Source organism: Aegilops tauschii, chromosome 3, assembly GCF_002575655.3.
Source record: "Aegilops tauschii subsp. strangulata cultivar AL8/78 chromosome 3, Aet v6.0, whole genome shotgun sequence".
In the NCBI taxonomy this organism is placed as follows: Eukaryota; Viridiplantae; Streptophyta; class Magnoliopsida; order Poales; family Poaceae; genus Aegilops; species Aegilops tauschii.
The window spans coordinates 575,217,486-575,236,994 of record NC_053037.3 but is presented as its reverse complement, the minus strand read 5'-3'; the positions used below and the strand labels follow the sequence as shown (position 1 = coordinate 575,236,994).

Sequence of the window (19,509 nt, the reverse complement as noted above, 5' to 3'; positions counted from 1 at the left end):
TCCCTCCCCAATTTGGTGTCGGTTTGTGGACTTAGCCCAGTTTTCACCGATATCCATCGTTTTGGCAACCATGGTAGATATACATATTTGTTTATATAATCGGCTTGTTTGCTGAAATATATGCAATGCCAGGTTATCAATTCGATTTTTTTTTCTTTTCTTGTCCCACTATAAATCATTCTACATTAACTTAATGAATCTAAATCAAATTTTATCAAAGCCCAGCTTAATCAAAACTTTCTTTATCTTCTCTACCATATCCAAATCAAATCAAATCATATCAAAATCTCAGCTAGATAGAAATCATTTTCTTCTTCGCCTTCTTCTACACATACTAAGGCTCTGTTCGGCAATAGTCTGCTCCTTTGCCAAGGAGCGGAGCACGCGGAGCGCCCATCTGCCCGCTCGCAAAAATTGCACTGAGTCCCGCTCCGCTCCGCAGCGGAGTTAGGAGCGGAGAGATTACGAACGGCCTCTAAGTCAAATCTAATCTTACCAAAATCGAGTGCAAGGTATATGTCAAAATTGGTATTGGATCATTAGAATATGTATGAATGTACTTTTACATCATCTATTGGAAAGATGCTCCAATGCGTGGGCCCTGTTTCAGTCGATTGAGGTGGGAAAAAAAAACACCAGTCTTCCCCCAATTCGCGAAATTTCAAACCCAATCGAACGCTTCCAAACCCTAGGCGAGCTGCGGGCGGCGGCCGCTCGCGAGCATCCAGCCATCGATCGCCATGGCGCCGCCTCGCCCCCCTCCGGCCCGCGGCGGACGCCGCCCACCCCCTAAGTCCGCGCCCCTCCGTCCGGAGGAGGAGCTGCTCCTCGAGGCAGCGTCCGACGGCGACCTCGTCCTCTTCAAACGTACGCCGCCGACGCCCTCCTCCGATTCATTTTTTTTCTCCTCTGGCTGGGTTGCTGATTTGGTGCTTCTCGTCGGTCGGGCTCGCAGGGCTGGCGAGGATGATGGACGGCGGGCGCGGGCGCGTCACGGAGGCGGTAGAGGCCGTTGTGGAGTGCACGGCGGGGGCGCTGCACCTCGCCGCCGGCCAAGGGGAATTGGCGATGTGCAGGTACCTGGTCGAGGAGCTCCGGGTGGATATCAACGCCATCCACGACGGAGGTAAACCAAACCCCCCCCCCCCCCCCCCCCCCCCCCCCCCCCCTCCCCCTTTCTAATTTTTGTAGCTCGATAAGTTGTTAGTGACCCACACAGGGTGAGTAGGGGCCTTGTCCAATTTTAAGGGAGGATTCATTTATATTGTGGCACTGCTGGGTCGTTTGGGAACTCATTGACTGATGTGCAGTTTGCTTCCAGCTAGGGATATGGATATCTGTAATTATGTACTAGTATTAATTTTGTAACACCATTTCATAGCGTGAGTGCTTGGTCAAATAATTTGGTGATACAACATCTGATTTCGTGTGATTCTCCTCCCGTACATACTTTTCAGTAGCGCACATGCATGGCGCTATGGGGATTAATTTGTTATCATGAAACCATGTTGACCATTGTGTACTTCACAAGTTACAAACTTACAACTGCTTTGGGATTTGGGATTTGTTTAATCCACGAATTGTTGGTTAGTACATTGTAACGGAATTTGGTGGGTAGTTTGGTTCCTTACTTGCTCTATTACTGGAAATCATGACTTGGCAAGAGAGAAAATAACTGTTTCATTGGATTGATTTTCTATGAATACACTTGTTACACGATTATGCAAACCAATATTTTTGGTTGTCAGTTACTTATTTCACTGAAATGTGAGATCCCACTAGAGGTCCTTTGTGTTTGTGCTTAAGGCAGAAAGTCTAGATTAATTGACTCAGCTCATATATGAAGCTTTGATTTGTTGAATTTCGCTTCGCGGAGTGTTGCTTTGATATTCATTTTTGGTTGGTAGTTGAGTTCCAACCATTATCTAATTACATGGCACGTTCTAAAGCAGTTGTTTCCAAATGCTATTATGTTCCATTACATTAATTGTAAACCGTGTGCATTGTCTGATATGGTTTCTGCCTTTCTGGAACACTAAGAATCTCGAATTAGGCAGTGTTAAAAGTTTACAATGCTCATGTTATATTGTATCTTCAGAAATTCTGGCAATTTGTGCCATTAGTTACTCTATACTTATAAGTTGCCAGCAAGAAAACTGACTAGCCAAAATGTACCATCTCCTGACGCTTGATGTGTATGTGTGTATCCTCTGATATAGCATCTGATCTTGTGATATCCGGTATGTAGTGGAAAAAAAACATGATGTTCACATGATATTCATTTTTATACAACTCATGTGAGTTTCTCTTTCTCATGTTTACAATTGAATACCCAATACTATGCCATCCTAATATTTCCTTATCTTTATTCTTAATTGTCATAGGCTGTTAATGTGTTTTAAAAGGTCTGTGCCATGTGCCCAACATTTGTATAAAGCTAAAAAGCATGGACACGGGGACGGAAATACGGGGATACACATACAGGGATATGGGATACGGCATTTTCCAAAAGCAGCCATTTGGGGATACGTTGAGTATATATGAAGTAAAAAAATATGCCATGTAATATACATTTAAGACAGAAAATTAATGAGAAAGAGATCAGAATAGAGAATAGTGCCCCATTTGGTGTCTCCTTTATCAAGTGCTTGATTGACCCTCATCCCCCCATGTCATGTTGTCATTGCAAGCTGCATCCATCTTGCAAAACACATCAAACACAAACAGTAAAGAAGATTAGAAGACAAGACATAATTGGAAGACAATACAAGCATGAGCAGCAACAGCACATGCATAACTGCATAAGCAGCATAAGCATGAGCAACAGCAGCAGCACAAGCAAGCAGCAAGCCGGCAAGCAACATCCAGCAGCACAAGCAAATCTGAAGAATAAAAGAGGAAGAGGTTGAGGAAAGAGGAGAGGGGAGAGGCTACTGAGTTACCTGCGAGGCTGGGGGTAGCGCCAGCGATCGCTGGTCGAATCCAGGTGTCCACGCGGCTTTGATCCAGGAGGCTGGCGGCGCGTTCCAGTGCGACCTGGGAGGCTGGGAAGGAGTACCTCGGCCTTGAGATGAGAGCGTCCGGGAGTTCCTGCAAAATAGGTTAGGTACTGGGTTGACCCGAGGCTGTTTTGGGCCAGGCCGTGTCCCAAACGCATCCCTCACGTGTCCCGGCGTATCCCTGTGTTCTTTCTTCTTTTTTTAAATCGAAATTCGGGGGATACTGCAAAATTCGCGTATCCCGGCGTTTCCCCGTATCCCGCCGTATCAGAACGGCAGTTCGGCACTTCCAGGTGTGTCCGTGCTTTTTAGGTGTAAAAGTACCACGGGTGTTAATGATGCACTTGTTTTTAATAATCTGAGGAAGTGATAAAAAAAGACGCCAATTGTATCATTGTCTGGGATTCAGTGTTTAAAATGTATTGAGAGGAGTCCTTACGACATTGCTGTGGATAATTCCTGTGTAAATTTTAAGATCATGCTTGTGATAAATTACTATTTGTTTGTGAATTCTTAATGATAGGTGAAACGCCTCTGGCTTATGCAATTAATGGTGCAAATATAGCTACTGTGAAGTATCTTCTGGACCATGGTGCTGATCCAGATAAAGTTGATGACAAAGGATTTACTTCTCTCCATATTGCAGCTGAAGAAGGTCTCTTTCCAACACTTTTTACCTCTTTATTTGTGTATTGAGCTGAAATTTCTTTTCCATGCTTTGGGGAGACATGCATAATGAAAATTATAATTGACCATGGGGTGCTTTTAGGTGTTTTATGTGATTGGTAAGTAGATGACACATGTCTTTTATTTCCCTGAACTTGTGTAGTAATTGGCACGGATTTGGCAGGGTCGATTGTGAGGATTCAAGTCGCTAACTCTAATCAGGAGATTAGAACTAACCTATCAGGAAGAAATCCCTAGTCAGATTCTCAAGAACTCAGGATAGACCGACTCTCCTGTCGACACACTCGTCTGGCATAGCCTTTCTGTATTTCAGTGACAGGAAAATTCAACTCGGTGCAATGGCCGCGTAGCAATGCCCTTTATGGGCAGCCCAAACTCAGCCTCAAGCCAATTGGCGTCAACACATCCCAACCAACGCAGACACACCGAACGACAAAAGAAGTAAACCAGTCAGTTCAATAGAATAAAATCAGTTCTCCTATGAAGACTAAGACTACTGAACCTACTAGTGCTTATTTTTCGTAGCTCTGATCGAGCTGTTGTTCAGGGTGGAACCCAAGTGTTACAGACAGTTAGCTTTAATCCTTGGAATTCATGCATGCTAGGTGCCCAGAGATCCATACATTAGGATATGAGAGATGCTAACTAACTGCTAATTCTGACGAATTGGCCCTAATATCTGTTGATGCAGTTTGCATGGCAAGTTATGGCTGGAGCCCGGTGGACCCCCTCCCCCCCCTAACCCCTAATCTGTTGTGTTTCTTATTACATATTAAAAATTGTAGAGAACAACGTGTGATTTACCATGTATCATTGGTAAAATAAATTCGTAAATAGAATTCCTATCTAACAATGACCTATTGTAATGTTTTTTTTTGTTTTATCCAGGATATTGCAATATAGTGGAGCTCTTGCTTTCTAGAGGGGCTTCCGTTGATGCATTATCTAATCGTGGTACACCACTGCACCTTGCTGCTACTAATGGTCATCATCAAACAGTGAAGATTTTGTTGGACCACAACGCTGATGTATGGAATTAATGCCTTTTAATCCTCAATGGTTGTGTGATTTGATGAAATTCACATTTTTAAGATGCTCTTTTATTTCTGCTCTTGCTCATGTTCTGTTTGATTCAGTATTGCTGGGCTGATTTGTGCTTTCTTTCCTGTTATGCTCTTAATTTTTTGACCATTAAGGGTCAAACTAAAACATAATTTTGAGCATTTTCTGTTAACATGTGCATATTTCCCTTTTTAATGCTCTGAAGTCTCAAGTCTATATACCTACCAACCTACATGACTCTTCTTTGGTTCCCCCAATAATTGTCATTTAAGAATATATGCTAATTGGCTTTATGTTTCTTTTCAGTGCAATAAGATTGTGAATGGTGTCTACACACCTCTCCTTGTATCTATTTATGCTCCGTCACTAAAATGTGTGAAGCTACTAATCCAGGTATTGTGGGCTCTTTAGCTTTGGTAGTGTTCAACTGTTCATGACTACTTGATTAGTACGTGAGGCTATTACTGTTTATAGTTATTTCAGGTGGTGGACTCTGTCTACACCCTAAAGAGTCCTTTTTAACACTGTTTCTTCTACATGAGCATCTTTTGTTGGCTCCATATCAAGGATGTCTTTGGGAGAGCTCCAATGCCAAGAATTCTTGAAGTTGGGTATCCCGCTCCAAGAATTTTGGGATTTTGGAGGAACCGTGTCAAAGATTCCCCTGTTTCTTTGAAGCCAAATGTGCCAATGGCCTGTAGCAACCAATTATTTGAACACCATCTCAATAGAGATGAGGGTTCCTCTTGTAGATAACAGATATTCAAATATAGTAATGGAACCTCAGCAAATGTCAAAAGGTCCCAGTCTCCCTGCAGCTTTTGCTGACCTCACAAGCAATTGTCTGCATCTTAAAACTCTTCCTCAGAAACATACTTCTTTCAGTGTGTTTGTATTCCCATTAAACAGCATCCAAAGAAATATTTTCTGCTGCAACAGGCACTTGTTCCTCCAAATGCAACTATGAACAAAATAATTTTGCTGGTTCTGAAAGAAAACTTAAAAAAGATGAACTACTCAGAATTTCATGAATAAGACCATATGTATCATACCAATGGACTAGCATGTGTTCTTAACTTATTGAATTGATTTCCGTAACTGAATTCATTCTGGTTACATGTTTATAGTGCCCAGTGGGCAAACCTAACATTTAATCTTGATTATTAACCGAGACTTTTTATCACATGGAACTAGGATACAAATAAGTTTATGGCGTGTAATTGTTGTGATTTTGTACAGCACGTTGTGTCAGAATATCCGAGTGCTATTTTTTGAGAGTTGAAACCATGTAAAGATATGTCCAAAACAGCCTACAATTGGAGTAGGAAAGAGCACAAATTATGACATATTCAAGAGGAGGCACATGTAACATTTTTTCATATATAGGCTGGTGCTGATGTAAATGGTGTGGGTAATATAACCCCCTTAATAGCTGCTGTTGGGTTAACTGAGTGCATGAAGTGCTTATTGGAAGCTGGTGCTGACCCAAACGTCCCTGATGAAGTATGTGTCTTCTCCTTTGTTTCCCCATTTCTGCTTGTCTTCAGCATCATGCAGTTATCTTTGTTACTTGTGAAGATATTTTATTCAATAAGATCTTGTTTTAGCTGGCCATGTATTAGTAAAGAATTCCTACAACAACGTAATTTAACACATCGGTTTGTCTAAGTTGTAGAATTGCTTTATTTTACCTAGGTAATTTAAAAAGCTTAGCATATATTGGTGGATAATAGCCCAATACATCTGGGCTGTTATGCCTCATTTATTTTAGTTTCCCTTTTTCTTTAGCAAATTTCGTTTCTGGATTCATGTTCTCTTTACCATTAACAGTTTGGCAGGATGCCAATAGAGTTTGCGGCAATATGTGGTACACGAGAAGATGTTGAGATCCTATTTCCTTTAACTTCTCGTATTCCGGCTGTACGTGATTGGAGCGTCAATGGAATAATATATCACGCATACTCATTGCCAGGGCAAAAGGTATGATTGTATGACCTGGGCGAAAAGGCCATATTTAACATTAGACTAATAATGCTAGTGTTCAAGTTGACTTATGATCAAGTTTTGGCTTAAAGAAAAACCCTCCTGTTCTATAGTTTATTTTGCACATCATTGAAATGAAATGTGCAAGTGCTGGAATAAGCATATCCACATGTTATTTATGAAAGGAAATCTGAAACGGGTGCGGGGGATAATTTTTTAATTTATATGTGTGAAAGGACCAATTCTTCCTGCAGTTATAGAAATGATGAGCAATTGTATTTGGGACATTTGTATGAGCTTAGCTACATTTCTTACTTTTCAGCTCAATTTCAGGTATCTGCTTTGTGATATCCTTTTCCATAGATCATTGTTTATTACCTGTCTTTCTGGTTCAGTTCTATGAGAGGGGGCTGGAAAGGGACACAGCTAGTTTGAAATTTCAAGGAAGAAAGGCACTCGAGAGAAAGGATTACCTTTCTGCAATTGAACTATACACTAAGGTATGATATCCCACATTTTCGCCGTTGATAATTGATTTTCCTTCCCAGGTTATTTGGAGTGCTTTCATAGCTTCATATTTTTCACTCCCAAGGTTCCTGTTCCCTATTCACCTGTTAGTCACTGGTTATACCTGGAAATCCCAGAGACCCAAACACGTGTTTACTTGAGCCTATGAGTGTTCTGTTCATAGAATATGTCAAATTTTACTTTTATCTGTGATAAATCTATAGGTAAAACACGATGATTCAGGCTCAGTCTTTGTATTGCTCTTGTGTGTTAACGTAGGGACCCCATAAAAGACGAACTTATCAGTTAAACTACGATACACATCGAATTGGCATGTTTGCAGCTGTGAATTTTGCATACATTGGTTGGATGTTTCCCAACTAAGAGCGCGTTTTGAAATGTAGTATTTTTGGTGTTTTGAAGTGTATAATGGTAGTTATGACGGACTGCGGCACCGGAGAAGACCGGCTTGACCATATTAGTCTTTCGCTTCCTCTTAAGGGATGCGTGAACATGAATAAGGTTTATTTATTTTGTCTTACGTCGATGCAACCCCTAGGTATGTACGCATGGAGGTTAGTGAGGATGAAGCAACCCTTGGGTCCGGACAAATAAGGGGAACACTGAGACAACCCCTGAGCTGACTACTGGAGGTTTTGCTTTGCGCTATGCAACCCCTGAGTCTGACTACATAGGGATAAGTTTGGTTTGAACCCGTAAGTCTATTCCGAGGGGTTCATTTTTAGATTTAGCGATAAAAAACAGTGGATAAAGGGAATCACAAGGCTCTTTTTATTGAGACGTATTTTCTTTATTCAAAAACCGTTTTATCAAGCTAAACAAGTATTTGAAAGCCTAAAAGGAAATAACTTAAAGCATAAAAAAGATGTAGCTAGGCAGCGTTCCACGTGCGTGGTGTGAAGCCTGTAGTCTCTATCGCTGAGCACCTCGTGGATGATGTAAGGGCCCTCCCAAGGGGAGGAAAGTTTGTTCTTCTTTGGCTTTTGGTTCAGACGCAAAACTAGGTTGTCAATGTTGAACTCGCAAGCCCCGACACACCGACCTCGATACTGGCACAACTTTTGCTGGTACAAGCCGTGTGTTTGAGGGCAATCAATTTGGCCTCCTCTTTGGCGTTGATGTGGCTTTTTCGGGCTTCCTCTGCAGCTTCTTCGTCGTACCCCGGGATGTGTGGTGAGTCATACTTGATATCTGACGGGAGGACCGCCTCGGTCATGTACACCATTAAGAACGGTATATATCCCGTTGATCAGTTTGGGGTCGTGCGCAAGGTCCGTTAGCGCATTGGACTCGAAATCCAAATTGTGCTATTTAAATTCTTCTACATTGAATGGGTAGCTACAGCAATAAATTTGGATGAGGACGAAAGGTAGCTCGTCCACCCACTTCCAACCGCCTGCTTAATAGGGGTGATGAGACGAGGCATGAGGCCCTGCATTATGAGCCCGTTAGCCCGCTCTACCTGTACATGGGACTGTTGGTGTGATACTGATGCACAGCTCAAAATATCGGCCAGATAAACCTGATTCCGTAGGTGATGGATGCGATAGCATATCCTTAGCTTAACTTGTCTAGCAGATTAATTGACTGTCAGGCCGATTAATCCGCTATAAGGCCGATTTATCCCACTGGGCCGATTAACTGGAGAGAGAAATTTGGGCTCGAAAGTTTGGCCCATTCCCTCCCTTTACCCCAAAACTGGGTGTTTAGGTCACAGCCTGTCCCCTACCTTCTCACTCTTCCCTCCCCTCCCATAGTAGTAACCTCGTTTGGAGGAGGCTGGAGCAGCCGCTGCTGCCCCACTCTCCGAGCAGCAGCAGCTCTTCGAGCAGCAGCCGCACTGAGCCTGGTCAAGCTCGCCGCCCCTCCCTCTCTTGCTCTGTGCTATATGCTGCTGCTGCTTATTGTCTAATGTGGTGTATTTGACTATTTGCTGGTCTGTAGCAATCTATGGCTGCTCTCAGCGCTGCAAATGCTTTATCTTTGAAGTGAAATTCGTATGCTATGGGGTGGGATTTTGGAGTCTTGTATGATCCCGATGACTTACAAAGGGTGAAATTCATTGTTTACAATAGCACATTTAGGCATTTAGTACGTTGCATGTTCCTATGTAGCTAAGATATATAGATATGGCCCTAATTAACCTATCGATAAATGGGTTACCAGTAAATTTAGTTAATAGGCCGATTCCCCGATTAATCCCTACTCCTCACCCGACCGAGCAGCTACAAGTTATCGATATCCTGAACATTGCCGATGCATAATCATGGGATTATGCGTTTATGGCAATATTCCTTGAAGAATGCTGCGCTGAAATTGGAGCCGTTGCCTGTGGTGGTGCTGTGTAGTATACCAAAGCGGTAAATTATGTTTTGAGATGAACTTGGTTGCCCGCCTCCACATTTGTCTCTGGCTTGGCTTGAATCCACTTTTTGAATTTGTCTATGGCTACCAGCATGAACTTGAAACCGTCGGGGGTTATTGTGAGAGGCCCAACCATGTTATCTCCCCGCGAGGAGGTATGGTGAGCTACGTATTTCAGATGCACTTTCTTGACTCCAACAATGTGGCCGAGTAAGAGGCCCTCCTACACGGCCTTCGCATCGTCGACTCAATGGGCATATAACATCGTATCTGCTGTGGCGACTCCGACCTCGTCGTTCAACACGTCATGAAAACTTTCGATACGAAAGATCCAAAGATGACAACCTCTGTTCGGCGGCACGACACCTCAAAGGGAAATTTGACGGTTTTGAGTTGCACCATGTGAAGTGCTCTGATAATGTAGCCGCAGACACTGGCCCGCATGGGCGCGCCTTGAGAACCCGTCCCAGTAGACATTTTCCTAGAGCACCTACACAAGCCATTTTGTTAAGCTTGAAGCCGAGTTGAGGGAGGCCTCGGCCTCCTGAGGGGATGGGCTCCAAGTTGACACAAAAGTCAACGCAACGCAACCCTTGCGGTTATACAAGCGTGGACCCAGCCGTTGCTCGTGTACCTTGTCAATAGGGAGCTTCGAACGAACAAAAATGAAGCCCGACGAATAGTATGTTACCATTAGGTCCGGATGAAGGAATCAGATCAGGAGAAAACCTCCGCAGCCTTTGGACCGTTCTGCTACATCATAATGTCCGTCGGGCTTAAGGACACAGGTGCAACTTGCTAGCGGACAATGCAAAAATGCCTCCATGATCAATAGGCATCAACATGGAAGCATGCGTCGATGGAATGGTCATCAAGACACGAAATGAAGCCACCTCGAGCGAACGTTCGCCAACCTTCGTCTCTTCATCATGAAATTGAACCCGGACAAATGTGTGGGCTTCCCTTGGGCAAACTCGTTGGCTTCATTGTTTCTCAGAATAGTATAGACGCAAACCTGGAGAAGATCAACGCAATTGTTGAGCTCGAGCCATCGGAGATTGTACGCAAAGTTCACAAGCTCATGGTTGTGTTGTAGCCTTAAGCCGGTTAATCTCCCTGCTTGGCGAGAAAGCACTCCCTCTCTGCAGACTTCGAAGGAAAAATGGAAAATTCCACTGGAGTGACGAGGCAAAAGCAACCTTCGAGGACCTCGAACGCCTACCGTAGTCCATCCCAATATTGGCGCACCAGCAGAAGCGGGGCCCATGTTACTCTACATATCCGACACCTTGCAGGTCTTTAGCGTCGTTATGGCGGTCGGAAGGGAGGAGCATGGCAAAACTCATCGGGTTCAACACCCGGTGTATTACGTTAGCGAAGTTTTGTCGCCCCAGAAGACCCGCTACCTTCATTACTAGAAAATCACTTATGGCATGTTCATGCTAGCCTAGAAGTTGTGCTATTACTTCCAAGCAAACCCGGTCATAGTTGCCTGCCATACCCCAGTTAGATATAATAAACAATAGGGGCGCCGTCGGGCATAGCCATGTGGGAGCTTTTGCTAGACCAAGGTCCAGCATATCCCAGAAAATGTCTACCTTGAATATTGGTTTTTGTATTTCTATGGCTCCATGACCGTGTAGGTGCTGGGGGACCGGCGTCGTTCTCATCTCCCTATGAGGAGATAAGATGAGCTACATACTTCAGATCAACTTCCTGACTCCAACAACATGGCACAGTACAAGGCCCTTCTACACGGCCTTCACATTGTCGCCTCAATGGGCATATGATGTCTTATCTGCCGTGGTGACTTCGATCTTGTCGTTCAACAAGTCACTAAATTTTTTGATACAAAAGATCCAAAGATGACAACCTATTGTTCGGCGGTCCGCGAGCTCGAAGGGAAGTTTCATGGTATCAAGTTTCACCATGTGAAGCGCTCGGATAATGTAGCCGCAGACACAGTGGTTAGCATGGGCGTGGCTCGAGAACCCATCCCAGCAGACACTTTCCTAAAGCACCTACACAAGCCATCTGTCAAACTCAAAGTCGAGCCGGGGGAGGTCCTAGCCTGCCGAGGGGATGGGCTAAGCTGACACAGAAGTGAACACAGACGCAACCTCGCAATTATACCAGCGTGGACCCGGCCGTTGCTTGCATACCTCGTCAATAGGGAGCTCCTAGCGGATAAAAATGAAGCTCGACGGATAGTCTATTACATCAGATCAAGATGAAGGAATTAGATCAGGAGAAAACCTCCTTCATTATACCCTTTGGACCGTTCTGCTACATCACAATGCTTGTCAGGCTTAAGAACGCATGTCCATCTTCCTAGCGGACAATGCAGAAATGCCTCCATGATCAAATAGGCATCAACGTGGAAGCATACGTTGATGACAAGACGTGGTCATCAAGACATGGAATGAAGTCAACCTGCTATTCAACCTCGAGCAAATGTTCGCCAACCTGTGTTGCTTCATCACGAAATTGAACCTAGACAAAATGTGTCTTTGGGGTTCCCTCAAACAAGCTCCTTGGCTTCTTTGTTTCTCAACGCGTCATAGAAGCAAAACTGGAGAAGATCAAAGCCATCGTCGAGCTCGAGCCACCGGAGACTGTGCGCAAAGTTCAAAAGCTTGCTGGTTGTGTCTTATTAGCCTTAAGCCGGTTCATCTCCTGGCTTGGCGAGAAGAACTCTCTCTCCACAGACTCTTACGGGAAAATTCCACTGGAGTGACGAGGGAAAAGCAGCCTTCGAGGACCTCAAATGCCTACTGCAGTCCATCCCAATACCGGCAACACTAGCAGAAGCGGAGCCCATGATACTCTACATATTGGCCACCATGCTGGTCGTCAACGTCGTTATTGAAAAGCTCAGTGGGTTCAGCACTAGGTGTACGAAGTCAGTGAAGTTATGTCGCCCCACAAAACCCCCTACCCGCATTACGAGAAAATCACTTATGGCGTGTTCATGGCAGTGTAGAGTATCATGGGCTTATTGTCAGATATTATAAAACTTAGGGATGCCATTCCTGGCCTTCTTCTCGAGTAGTTGCCATAGGAGCTTAGCTGCTTCTACTTCCAACCACCCTTCTTTTGGTTCATGATCTGCAACATAAGACATAAGAACCATAAGCACAATTTGCCGTCCAGCTTAAAGGAAGTCTTAAGTCCCGGGGCCTGCAAACCAGTCTTTATATGAAACCGAGCCCGGTTATACGATCGACATGAAAAGCTCAGTCTAGAAACTTAGGAACCAGTCTTTATAAGAATTTTCGCAGAATTTTGTTATGTCTACTTCACCAAACCACCTTCGTTGACCCTGCTAGCCGGTCCCTCGATGGAAGCCTGCACGTCATGCGGCGGGATAGTTGTCGAACAGGCCAACGCCTGGCGAGTTTGCCGACCCGCTAGCTTTTTCCCTGAAGGCTTGAGGGGCCTGTGATTGTTGGGATACTCGTGTAACAAGCAACATTCAAGCATAAATACAGAACTTTGGGCCAACAACGGAAACTCACCCATTTGGGTTGGATGGCTTGCGCACCCCCACCTTCGGTTGCTAGGAGGGATGGATGCCTTTCCCTGAGGCACTTCCGTGGTAGGCAGCCTCGATCCTCTATGGAATAGCGAGATCGGCTTCACCTGCGATCTTCTTCGGGCTTCAACCCTCTCAGCTCTCGTCTTGCAGGCTGCATTAAGGTCTTCTGAGGCGTGCAACCTCTTCACAAGCAGCAAAAGGCAGGGAACGACAACAGATCTGCCGACGCTCCCTCCGGACTCTGCTCTCAATACCAGACGCATTAGTCGCAATAGTTATGTAGGAGGCAGCTTACCATGCTGTGGAGGCAGGGATATGATAAGAACTTGAAAACTTACATGAGAGGTCGGAATGTTCATTAAGACAGGTACAATCAAGGCAAAGAAATTTGTAAGGCCCAAAGAAGATCGACCCTTACATTGTTAGGGCGAAGCCCATGATGGAAGGGCTCCACTGCAACCTCCAAGGTATTCTCATCCAAAGGGACGTGCGTCACAAAATGCATGCGTGGCTTAAGCTCAGATTTCGAGATCTCCACGCGATTTAGGTAGGGATCGTTCGGTCCTTCGTAATCATGGATGTACCCGCGCTGCCAAAGGCTGGAAGTTTCTCTCCAACTAAGTCTTCAGAATCTGCATCCGTCCAAGGCCGGCGTTCTTAAGCTAGAAGACCTCCTGAACCAGCAGACCAACTCCTTGATAAGGTTTGTCTCTTGCTCCTAGGATTCTAGTTCTCGAGAAGGTGCATTTTCACAGGGCGGCGGGCAATTACGTCTATTCCTGCAGGATGGTCCGGAGTGTAGAACCAACCTCTCTGCCACTTCCTCGTCGCCGTAGGCACCGGGATGTTGAAGTAATCTGAATCCGGGCAAGGTCGAATGGCGACTCTTCCCGGCTCCATCTCGAAGAAATAGCACCAAAGCCCAAAGTGCAACGAGATCCCCAAGAAGCATTCACACGGTGTAATAAAGTAGGCGAGGTGTAGAACCCCGTTTGATGTGATGTGATGCAATTGGCAATTGTAGAAGAGAAGAAGGTTGAGCACAAAATTATGCAGGGGCAAGTAGAGGCCGTGGCATAGAAAGGACGTGTGGATAACTCTGTCACAACTAGTTGGAGCTAGAACAACATCCACTCTCTTGGCTGGCGTCCACAGAAGTACGCTCCTAGGAGGGAGGAATCCTTGCCTTACCAGATCTATTAGCTAAACATAAGTATTGGTGGAGATGGACCACCTTCCCTCACCCTTGCCGACGGTCAGCGCTCCGGTGGCCAAGATTGCAATGCCGCTCGTGGTGTCCATCGCCGCCATGCTGTCACACTCCACGATTAGCACCCGGGGTGGTCCTCCTCGACATGTCACCTTCGAAGGCGACAGATTCAGATCCAGACGTTCACCGTCGTTAGCGGACGAGAGGCGCGAAGGAGGAAGAAAGATGGAGGGGCGGCGTGTAGGCTCTCCGTCAAATGGCACGGGATACCGAGTGACGGCCCTTTCCGTAAAGGCCGTGTCGAGATTAGTTGACACGTGGGCATGAGCGCGAGGGGCAAGACACTATGTTGGCGAAAATTCGGGCTCCTCAGTGGGCCTTGGACCACTCAGTGAGATCACGGCGACATTCAACCTGAGCAGAGTCAAGACTTCTAAGGCCGGGTTTTTTGAAGAATCGAAGAAGGAACCAACGGGTATTGCAGTCCATCGGAGGTCACAAAGGAGCCGGCCAGGATGTCGCCTCAAGAACTCAAGATCAACTACCTGTCAGGCAAGAATACTAGACGAGCTCGGGGCTACTGACGGTGTGCAACACCTGGGGTGGCCTCTCGGATGGCAAACCAGACAATGGGCTGTGGGCCAAACTCAACGCCCAACGGGTCCGGGCGCCTTCCAGAGCCCCAGTCGTGCAAGAGCCCTCCCATACGAAGAAACCTGCCTTGACATGCAAGTCATGGCTCTCCCACCGATTGAAGTCCTATGTCAGTTAGGAAACTTGTATACCCTAGGCCTCGCTATAAGACAAGGCCATGGGTACTTCGAGGGCCATCGACATTGTAGTCATCTTCTCGGTAGCTATGATTGCCTCATACTTGTAACCCCCTCACACGAGGCGTTTCCCACCATCAATTAAAATAAAGCAGGAGTAGGGTATTACCTAGAGAATTTCTGTCATCTGAAATGGGGCAAATTCTTAAATCCTCAAGAATACTTTTCAAGTGTTGATTCTGTATGTCTCATAGCTTACAGAAGCTTCACTTTTTTCTCTGATGTCATAACCGTAATTCTTTTGTAATATGTTCAGGCATTTACTGAAAATCAAACTATCTATGATTTATAATACTTGCCAAAATAACTTGATGCCCCCTATGTGGCCTGAATTGTCCAGTGCCTTTGCTGAATCTGTTTTCAAAGTTATCTGACCCCATGCTGCATCATCACAAAATATCTTTAATAAAGAACAATGCCCCACATTGAAAAAGCCACGCTACTATTGCTCTTTACTATAATACACATCTTTGTTTACTGTTCCGAGTATAAAATGTATGCAGTGAGATATATAATAGAAGATGGATTTTGCATTTGGTCATATCTATGCCTAAACTAAGTCAAGACTTGGTCCGGCCTGAATAATTCTATTACTTATCGAAAGAACAGTAAGTGGTCGGGCCCTTCCCCGGACCTTGCGCCACCGCACCTGGGTAAATTCCCTGTGTGCGATCCCCTGTGGTACTTCCGGTCGTGCTCTCCACAGTACTGACTGACTGTTTTCAGTATTGTCAATTTACAAAAACCAGTCTGTTCAGTTTAGACATATAGGTGCAGCAATTCATCTGTGCTGCAGTGTAATGTGTTTTATGCATTTGTGCTGTACATTATAGCTGCATAATCTTTGGCGCGTTGGTCCATTTTATTACAAGTCTAATTCCTCAGAATGGTATCATCATATCTGAGTCGTGTCAGGGTTAGTGCTTCCTCTTACCTCCCACCCAACTCCCTTCTCCAGCCACCGTTCACAACCAGATTGTGTCCCTCTTAGTGGTAACAGCTAAATTTCTGTTCCTCTTCGTGATAACGGCTCAATTTGTGCTGGTGATCAGCTTGGAATTAAAAAAAACATTTGGCAATTTCGGTTGAATACAACTGGTAACTGGCCTTTTTTTTCCTTTGGAGTGAAACTAACTGGCCTGTTCTTGATAAAGGACCGAGTCTTGTATTTTACTCATTTCTGCTTTTTTCAATCCTTCCTCAGTGGTAATGTTGAAATTGTTTTTAGGTGTTTCAGTTCAGTCATTCAGTGTATGTTTTAGCACTCAGTAAATGCTTGTTTTATTTTGTTGAGTGTAGGCAATGGGCCTTGATTATGAGGATGCGACCCTGTACTCAGATAGGAGTCTCTGTTTTCTCCAAATTGGCGAGGGAGACAAAGCCTTTGCGGATGCTTATACTTGTAGAATGATGCGCCCTGATTGGCCAAAGGCCTGCTATCGGCAGGGAGCATCTCTAATGCTGATGAAGGTGAGCTCAGCCGAACTGTTTTTTCTTAAATCGTTTTCATGGATTTTTTTTTGAACTTTTTATACGTTCTTTTTGTTTGTCCAGGATTATGAAAAGGCCTGTGGTGCCCTTTTTGATGGTTTGAAAATGGACCCATGGAATCTTCAGATTGAGAACGCTTTACGGTATGCTATATCTTTCATACAAGTTTACTGCACATTGTATTTTATTCAAGATGCCAACAATGCTACACTAGCAGTCACCTGAGCTAAAAATCTTTGAAACACGACCACCAAGGCCTTTTTCAACTTGTTAACATCATTTGGTTAGCAACTGCTGTCGAAGACATAAAAAAAACAGAGATAATTCAAAATGGCATACTCTCGAATCATCAGTCTCTAAATACGCAACAGCGTTTCCGGTTCCCGGCGGTATTGGGCACCAGCTATACCGCTGTGATCTTGAACCCTGGTTGCGTGGTACTAGTACTTACGACTGCTGTGTAATATGCAGGGAGGCTATGGATTCCTTGAGGATATCTCGTGGCGCTAAGACTGTATCGAAGTGCCCATAGGAGCTTGTTTACCGCCTGCCTGCACGAGTCTGCTTGCTTCTGCACGATTTTTTCCGAGTTCTGTCCATATGCTTTTATATTGTAGATAGAGAAGCAGTTAGATTGTGTGCAAGTGTGGGTTTTCCGTAGTAGTCGCTGGCTGGCACGCTTCGAGGTGTGTTTGTTAATGACTTGTGTCTACTGAGCGCTGCATAAATGTAAAATGATATACGACACACTTAACTACTGTGGTTCTTTTTGAGGGAGCTTAACTACTGTAGTTAATTCTTTTTGAGGAATTGATGCTTAGATGACGTCCTGGTGCACATGCGAGTGCCGTAACAAGCAGCAGTTCCCGAATGAAGCTTCATTTTCTCATCCCACCTTGAAGCATCGCTTGTCATGCAGTCCCCAAATTCCTTGCTTTTTACGGCATGGTCTCTACCAGACCACTGCAGAAGGCAAAATGGATACAGGGACTTCCATTTGTGTTTTGTCTCATTATAAAGGGCTTGAAGTAATGTGGAGTAACTTTTGCTTTAGATCAAGAGATACATAATTTACATCTACTGCCAATTTGCAACTTCTCTGTTATGATCGATGGCGGAGATAACCCCTTCACCCTACGACAATAGCGAACGACCAAGGATCCTAAAGTCCTACTATATGAAATTCTTACTTCTTTTCGCCTGTTCGGCATTGCCACATGGGCGACGTATGTGTGGACGTCCTAGCCGATGTGTAGTAGCCAACCCACTCCACACGGGTTCTTGTTCAACAAGTGGAGCCGCTTTCTATTATACGGTTTGACCTTCAAGGTACCACGGCGGCCGCCATGCCTGCTATTTAGGCTTAGGCCTAACAAACAGTAAACCGTAACCCTTCAAATTGCTGCTATTAACCCTTCAAATTGCCTGCTATTATGTTTGAGCATGTTGGAACTTCAGTAATCATTGTTATTTCTTTGTGCTATATGAAATGAGTAACATAACGTAGAAATTTGTTCTTAGTGTGCTCTAGTTTCTTCATTGATGCTTTGGTCAGTGATTCCCTAAATTATCAAAGAATATTTGATCTGAATTACTCACTAGACGCATTTAGATTTCAGGGGGAGTATAGAACAATCAACTAATTCCAGACTTTGATTTCTTATTTTATTCTAAATTACAGAGTAGGGCATCTGGACTGCAAGAAAATGAAGGTTGGAAAGCCAAATAACATGTATTTCTGACAGTATTTATTGGAAAATTTCTATAGAACACTGCACCTGATTAGCATATGCCAGACACCACAAGATGATGTTATTGCCCAACCACATTATAAAGTTGTAGTCATTTGCTGGGCACTTCTTAGAGGCGGAGCTATGTGTACGGGCTGTTGCCCCAGCCTTGGATCATTTCTGAAGGAATTTTTTGAGGAGGACTTAGGTTAGTTTTTTAGAGGAGGACTTTGATCAGACTATAAGGGTTGGACGCGCTTTGCTGCTCAGTTGGTGTTGCTGGTTTCTTAATATAAAAAATTAGTCCCTCTGTTTAAAAAATATGAAGTGTATTACTTTTTTTAAAAGTCAAACCTTTTAAGTTTGATCAAATTTATAAGAAATATATCAAAATCAATCATATCAGATCGGTATGGTTAGATTCATCATGAAATGAAGTTTCATATTCTTTTTTATTTAATATTATGGATCTCGATATTTTTTGCTTTGAACTTGATCAAAATTGAAGACATTCGACTTTCCAAAAAATAACACCCCTTATATTTTGAAACTGATGGAATATTTAGTTTGGCGGGCGGGGGAGATGATGGAGTGCGTTTTATTTTTATTTATAAAGCGGTGATTTGATGGGCATTCGTGGTGTGGTTCTGTGTTAGAAAATTTATGTGAGAAAATTTTCACGTTGATGGCTGCATGTACGTAGGGGGAGATGATGGAGTACTACATTGGTGCTACAATATCGCATAGTGGTGCTTCTTTTTCTAGGTGGTGATAGGGTGCGCGAGATTGATTTGAAAAATCGTTGGCCCAGTCAAAATTGTAAACTAAATCCAAGATTAAATACCTTAACTGAATAAAAGAGTTTCAAAATTAGGGAACATAGGGTCGAAATTGGGTGACCAATTCTAAATTGATGACCACAATTAATTGGGAGGCCTTAAAGATTAGAAATCATAGTGTGTATATAGTACAAAAGAAATGAACGAGAGATATTTGAGAAATTGTTGACTCGGTCAAAATCGGGTGACACAATTCTAATTCAAGACCTTAATTGAATTTGTGTTTTTTAAAACTAAAACTAGGGAGC

General features: G+C 44.1%; 1 protein-coding gene across 1 annotated transcript; it reads left to right on the top strand.

Annotated features, from left to right (window-relative positions):
- Window positions 1-641: 641 nt before the first annotated feature.
- On the top strand, window positions 642-17,517 carry LOC109764567 (uncharacterized). The gene is made up of 11 exons (XM_045233851.2): window positions 642-867; window positions 956-1,126; window positions 3,523-3,654; window positions 4,575-4,714; window positions 5,055-5,141; window positions 6,135-6,251; window positions 6,579-6,728; window positions 7,127-7,231; window positions 16,501-16,671; window positions 16,756-16,835; window positions 17,164-17,517. The coding sequence occupies exons 1-11, from the start codon at window positions 741-743 to the stop codon at window positions 17,222-17,224; spliced, it is 1,341 nt and encodes a 446-aa protein (XP_045089786.1). The 5' UTR covers window positions 642-740; the 3' UTR covers window positions 17,225-17,517.
- The last annotated feature ends 1,992 nt before the right edge of the window (window positions 17,518-19,509 follow it).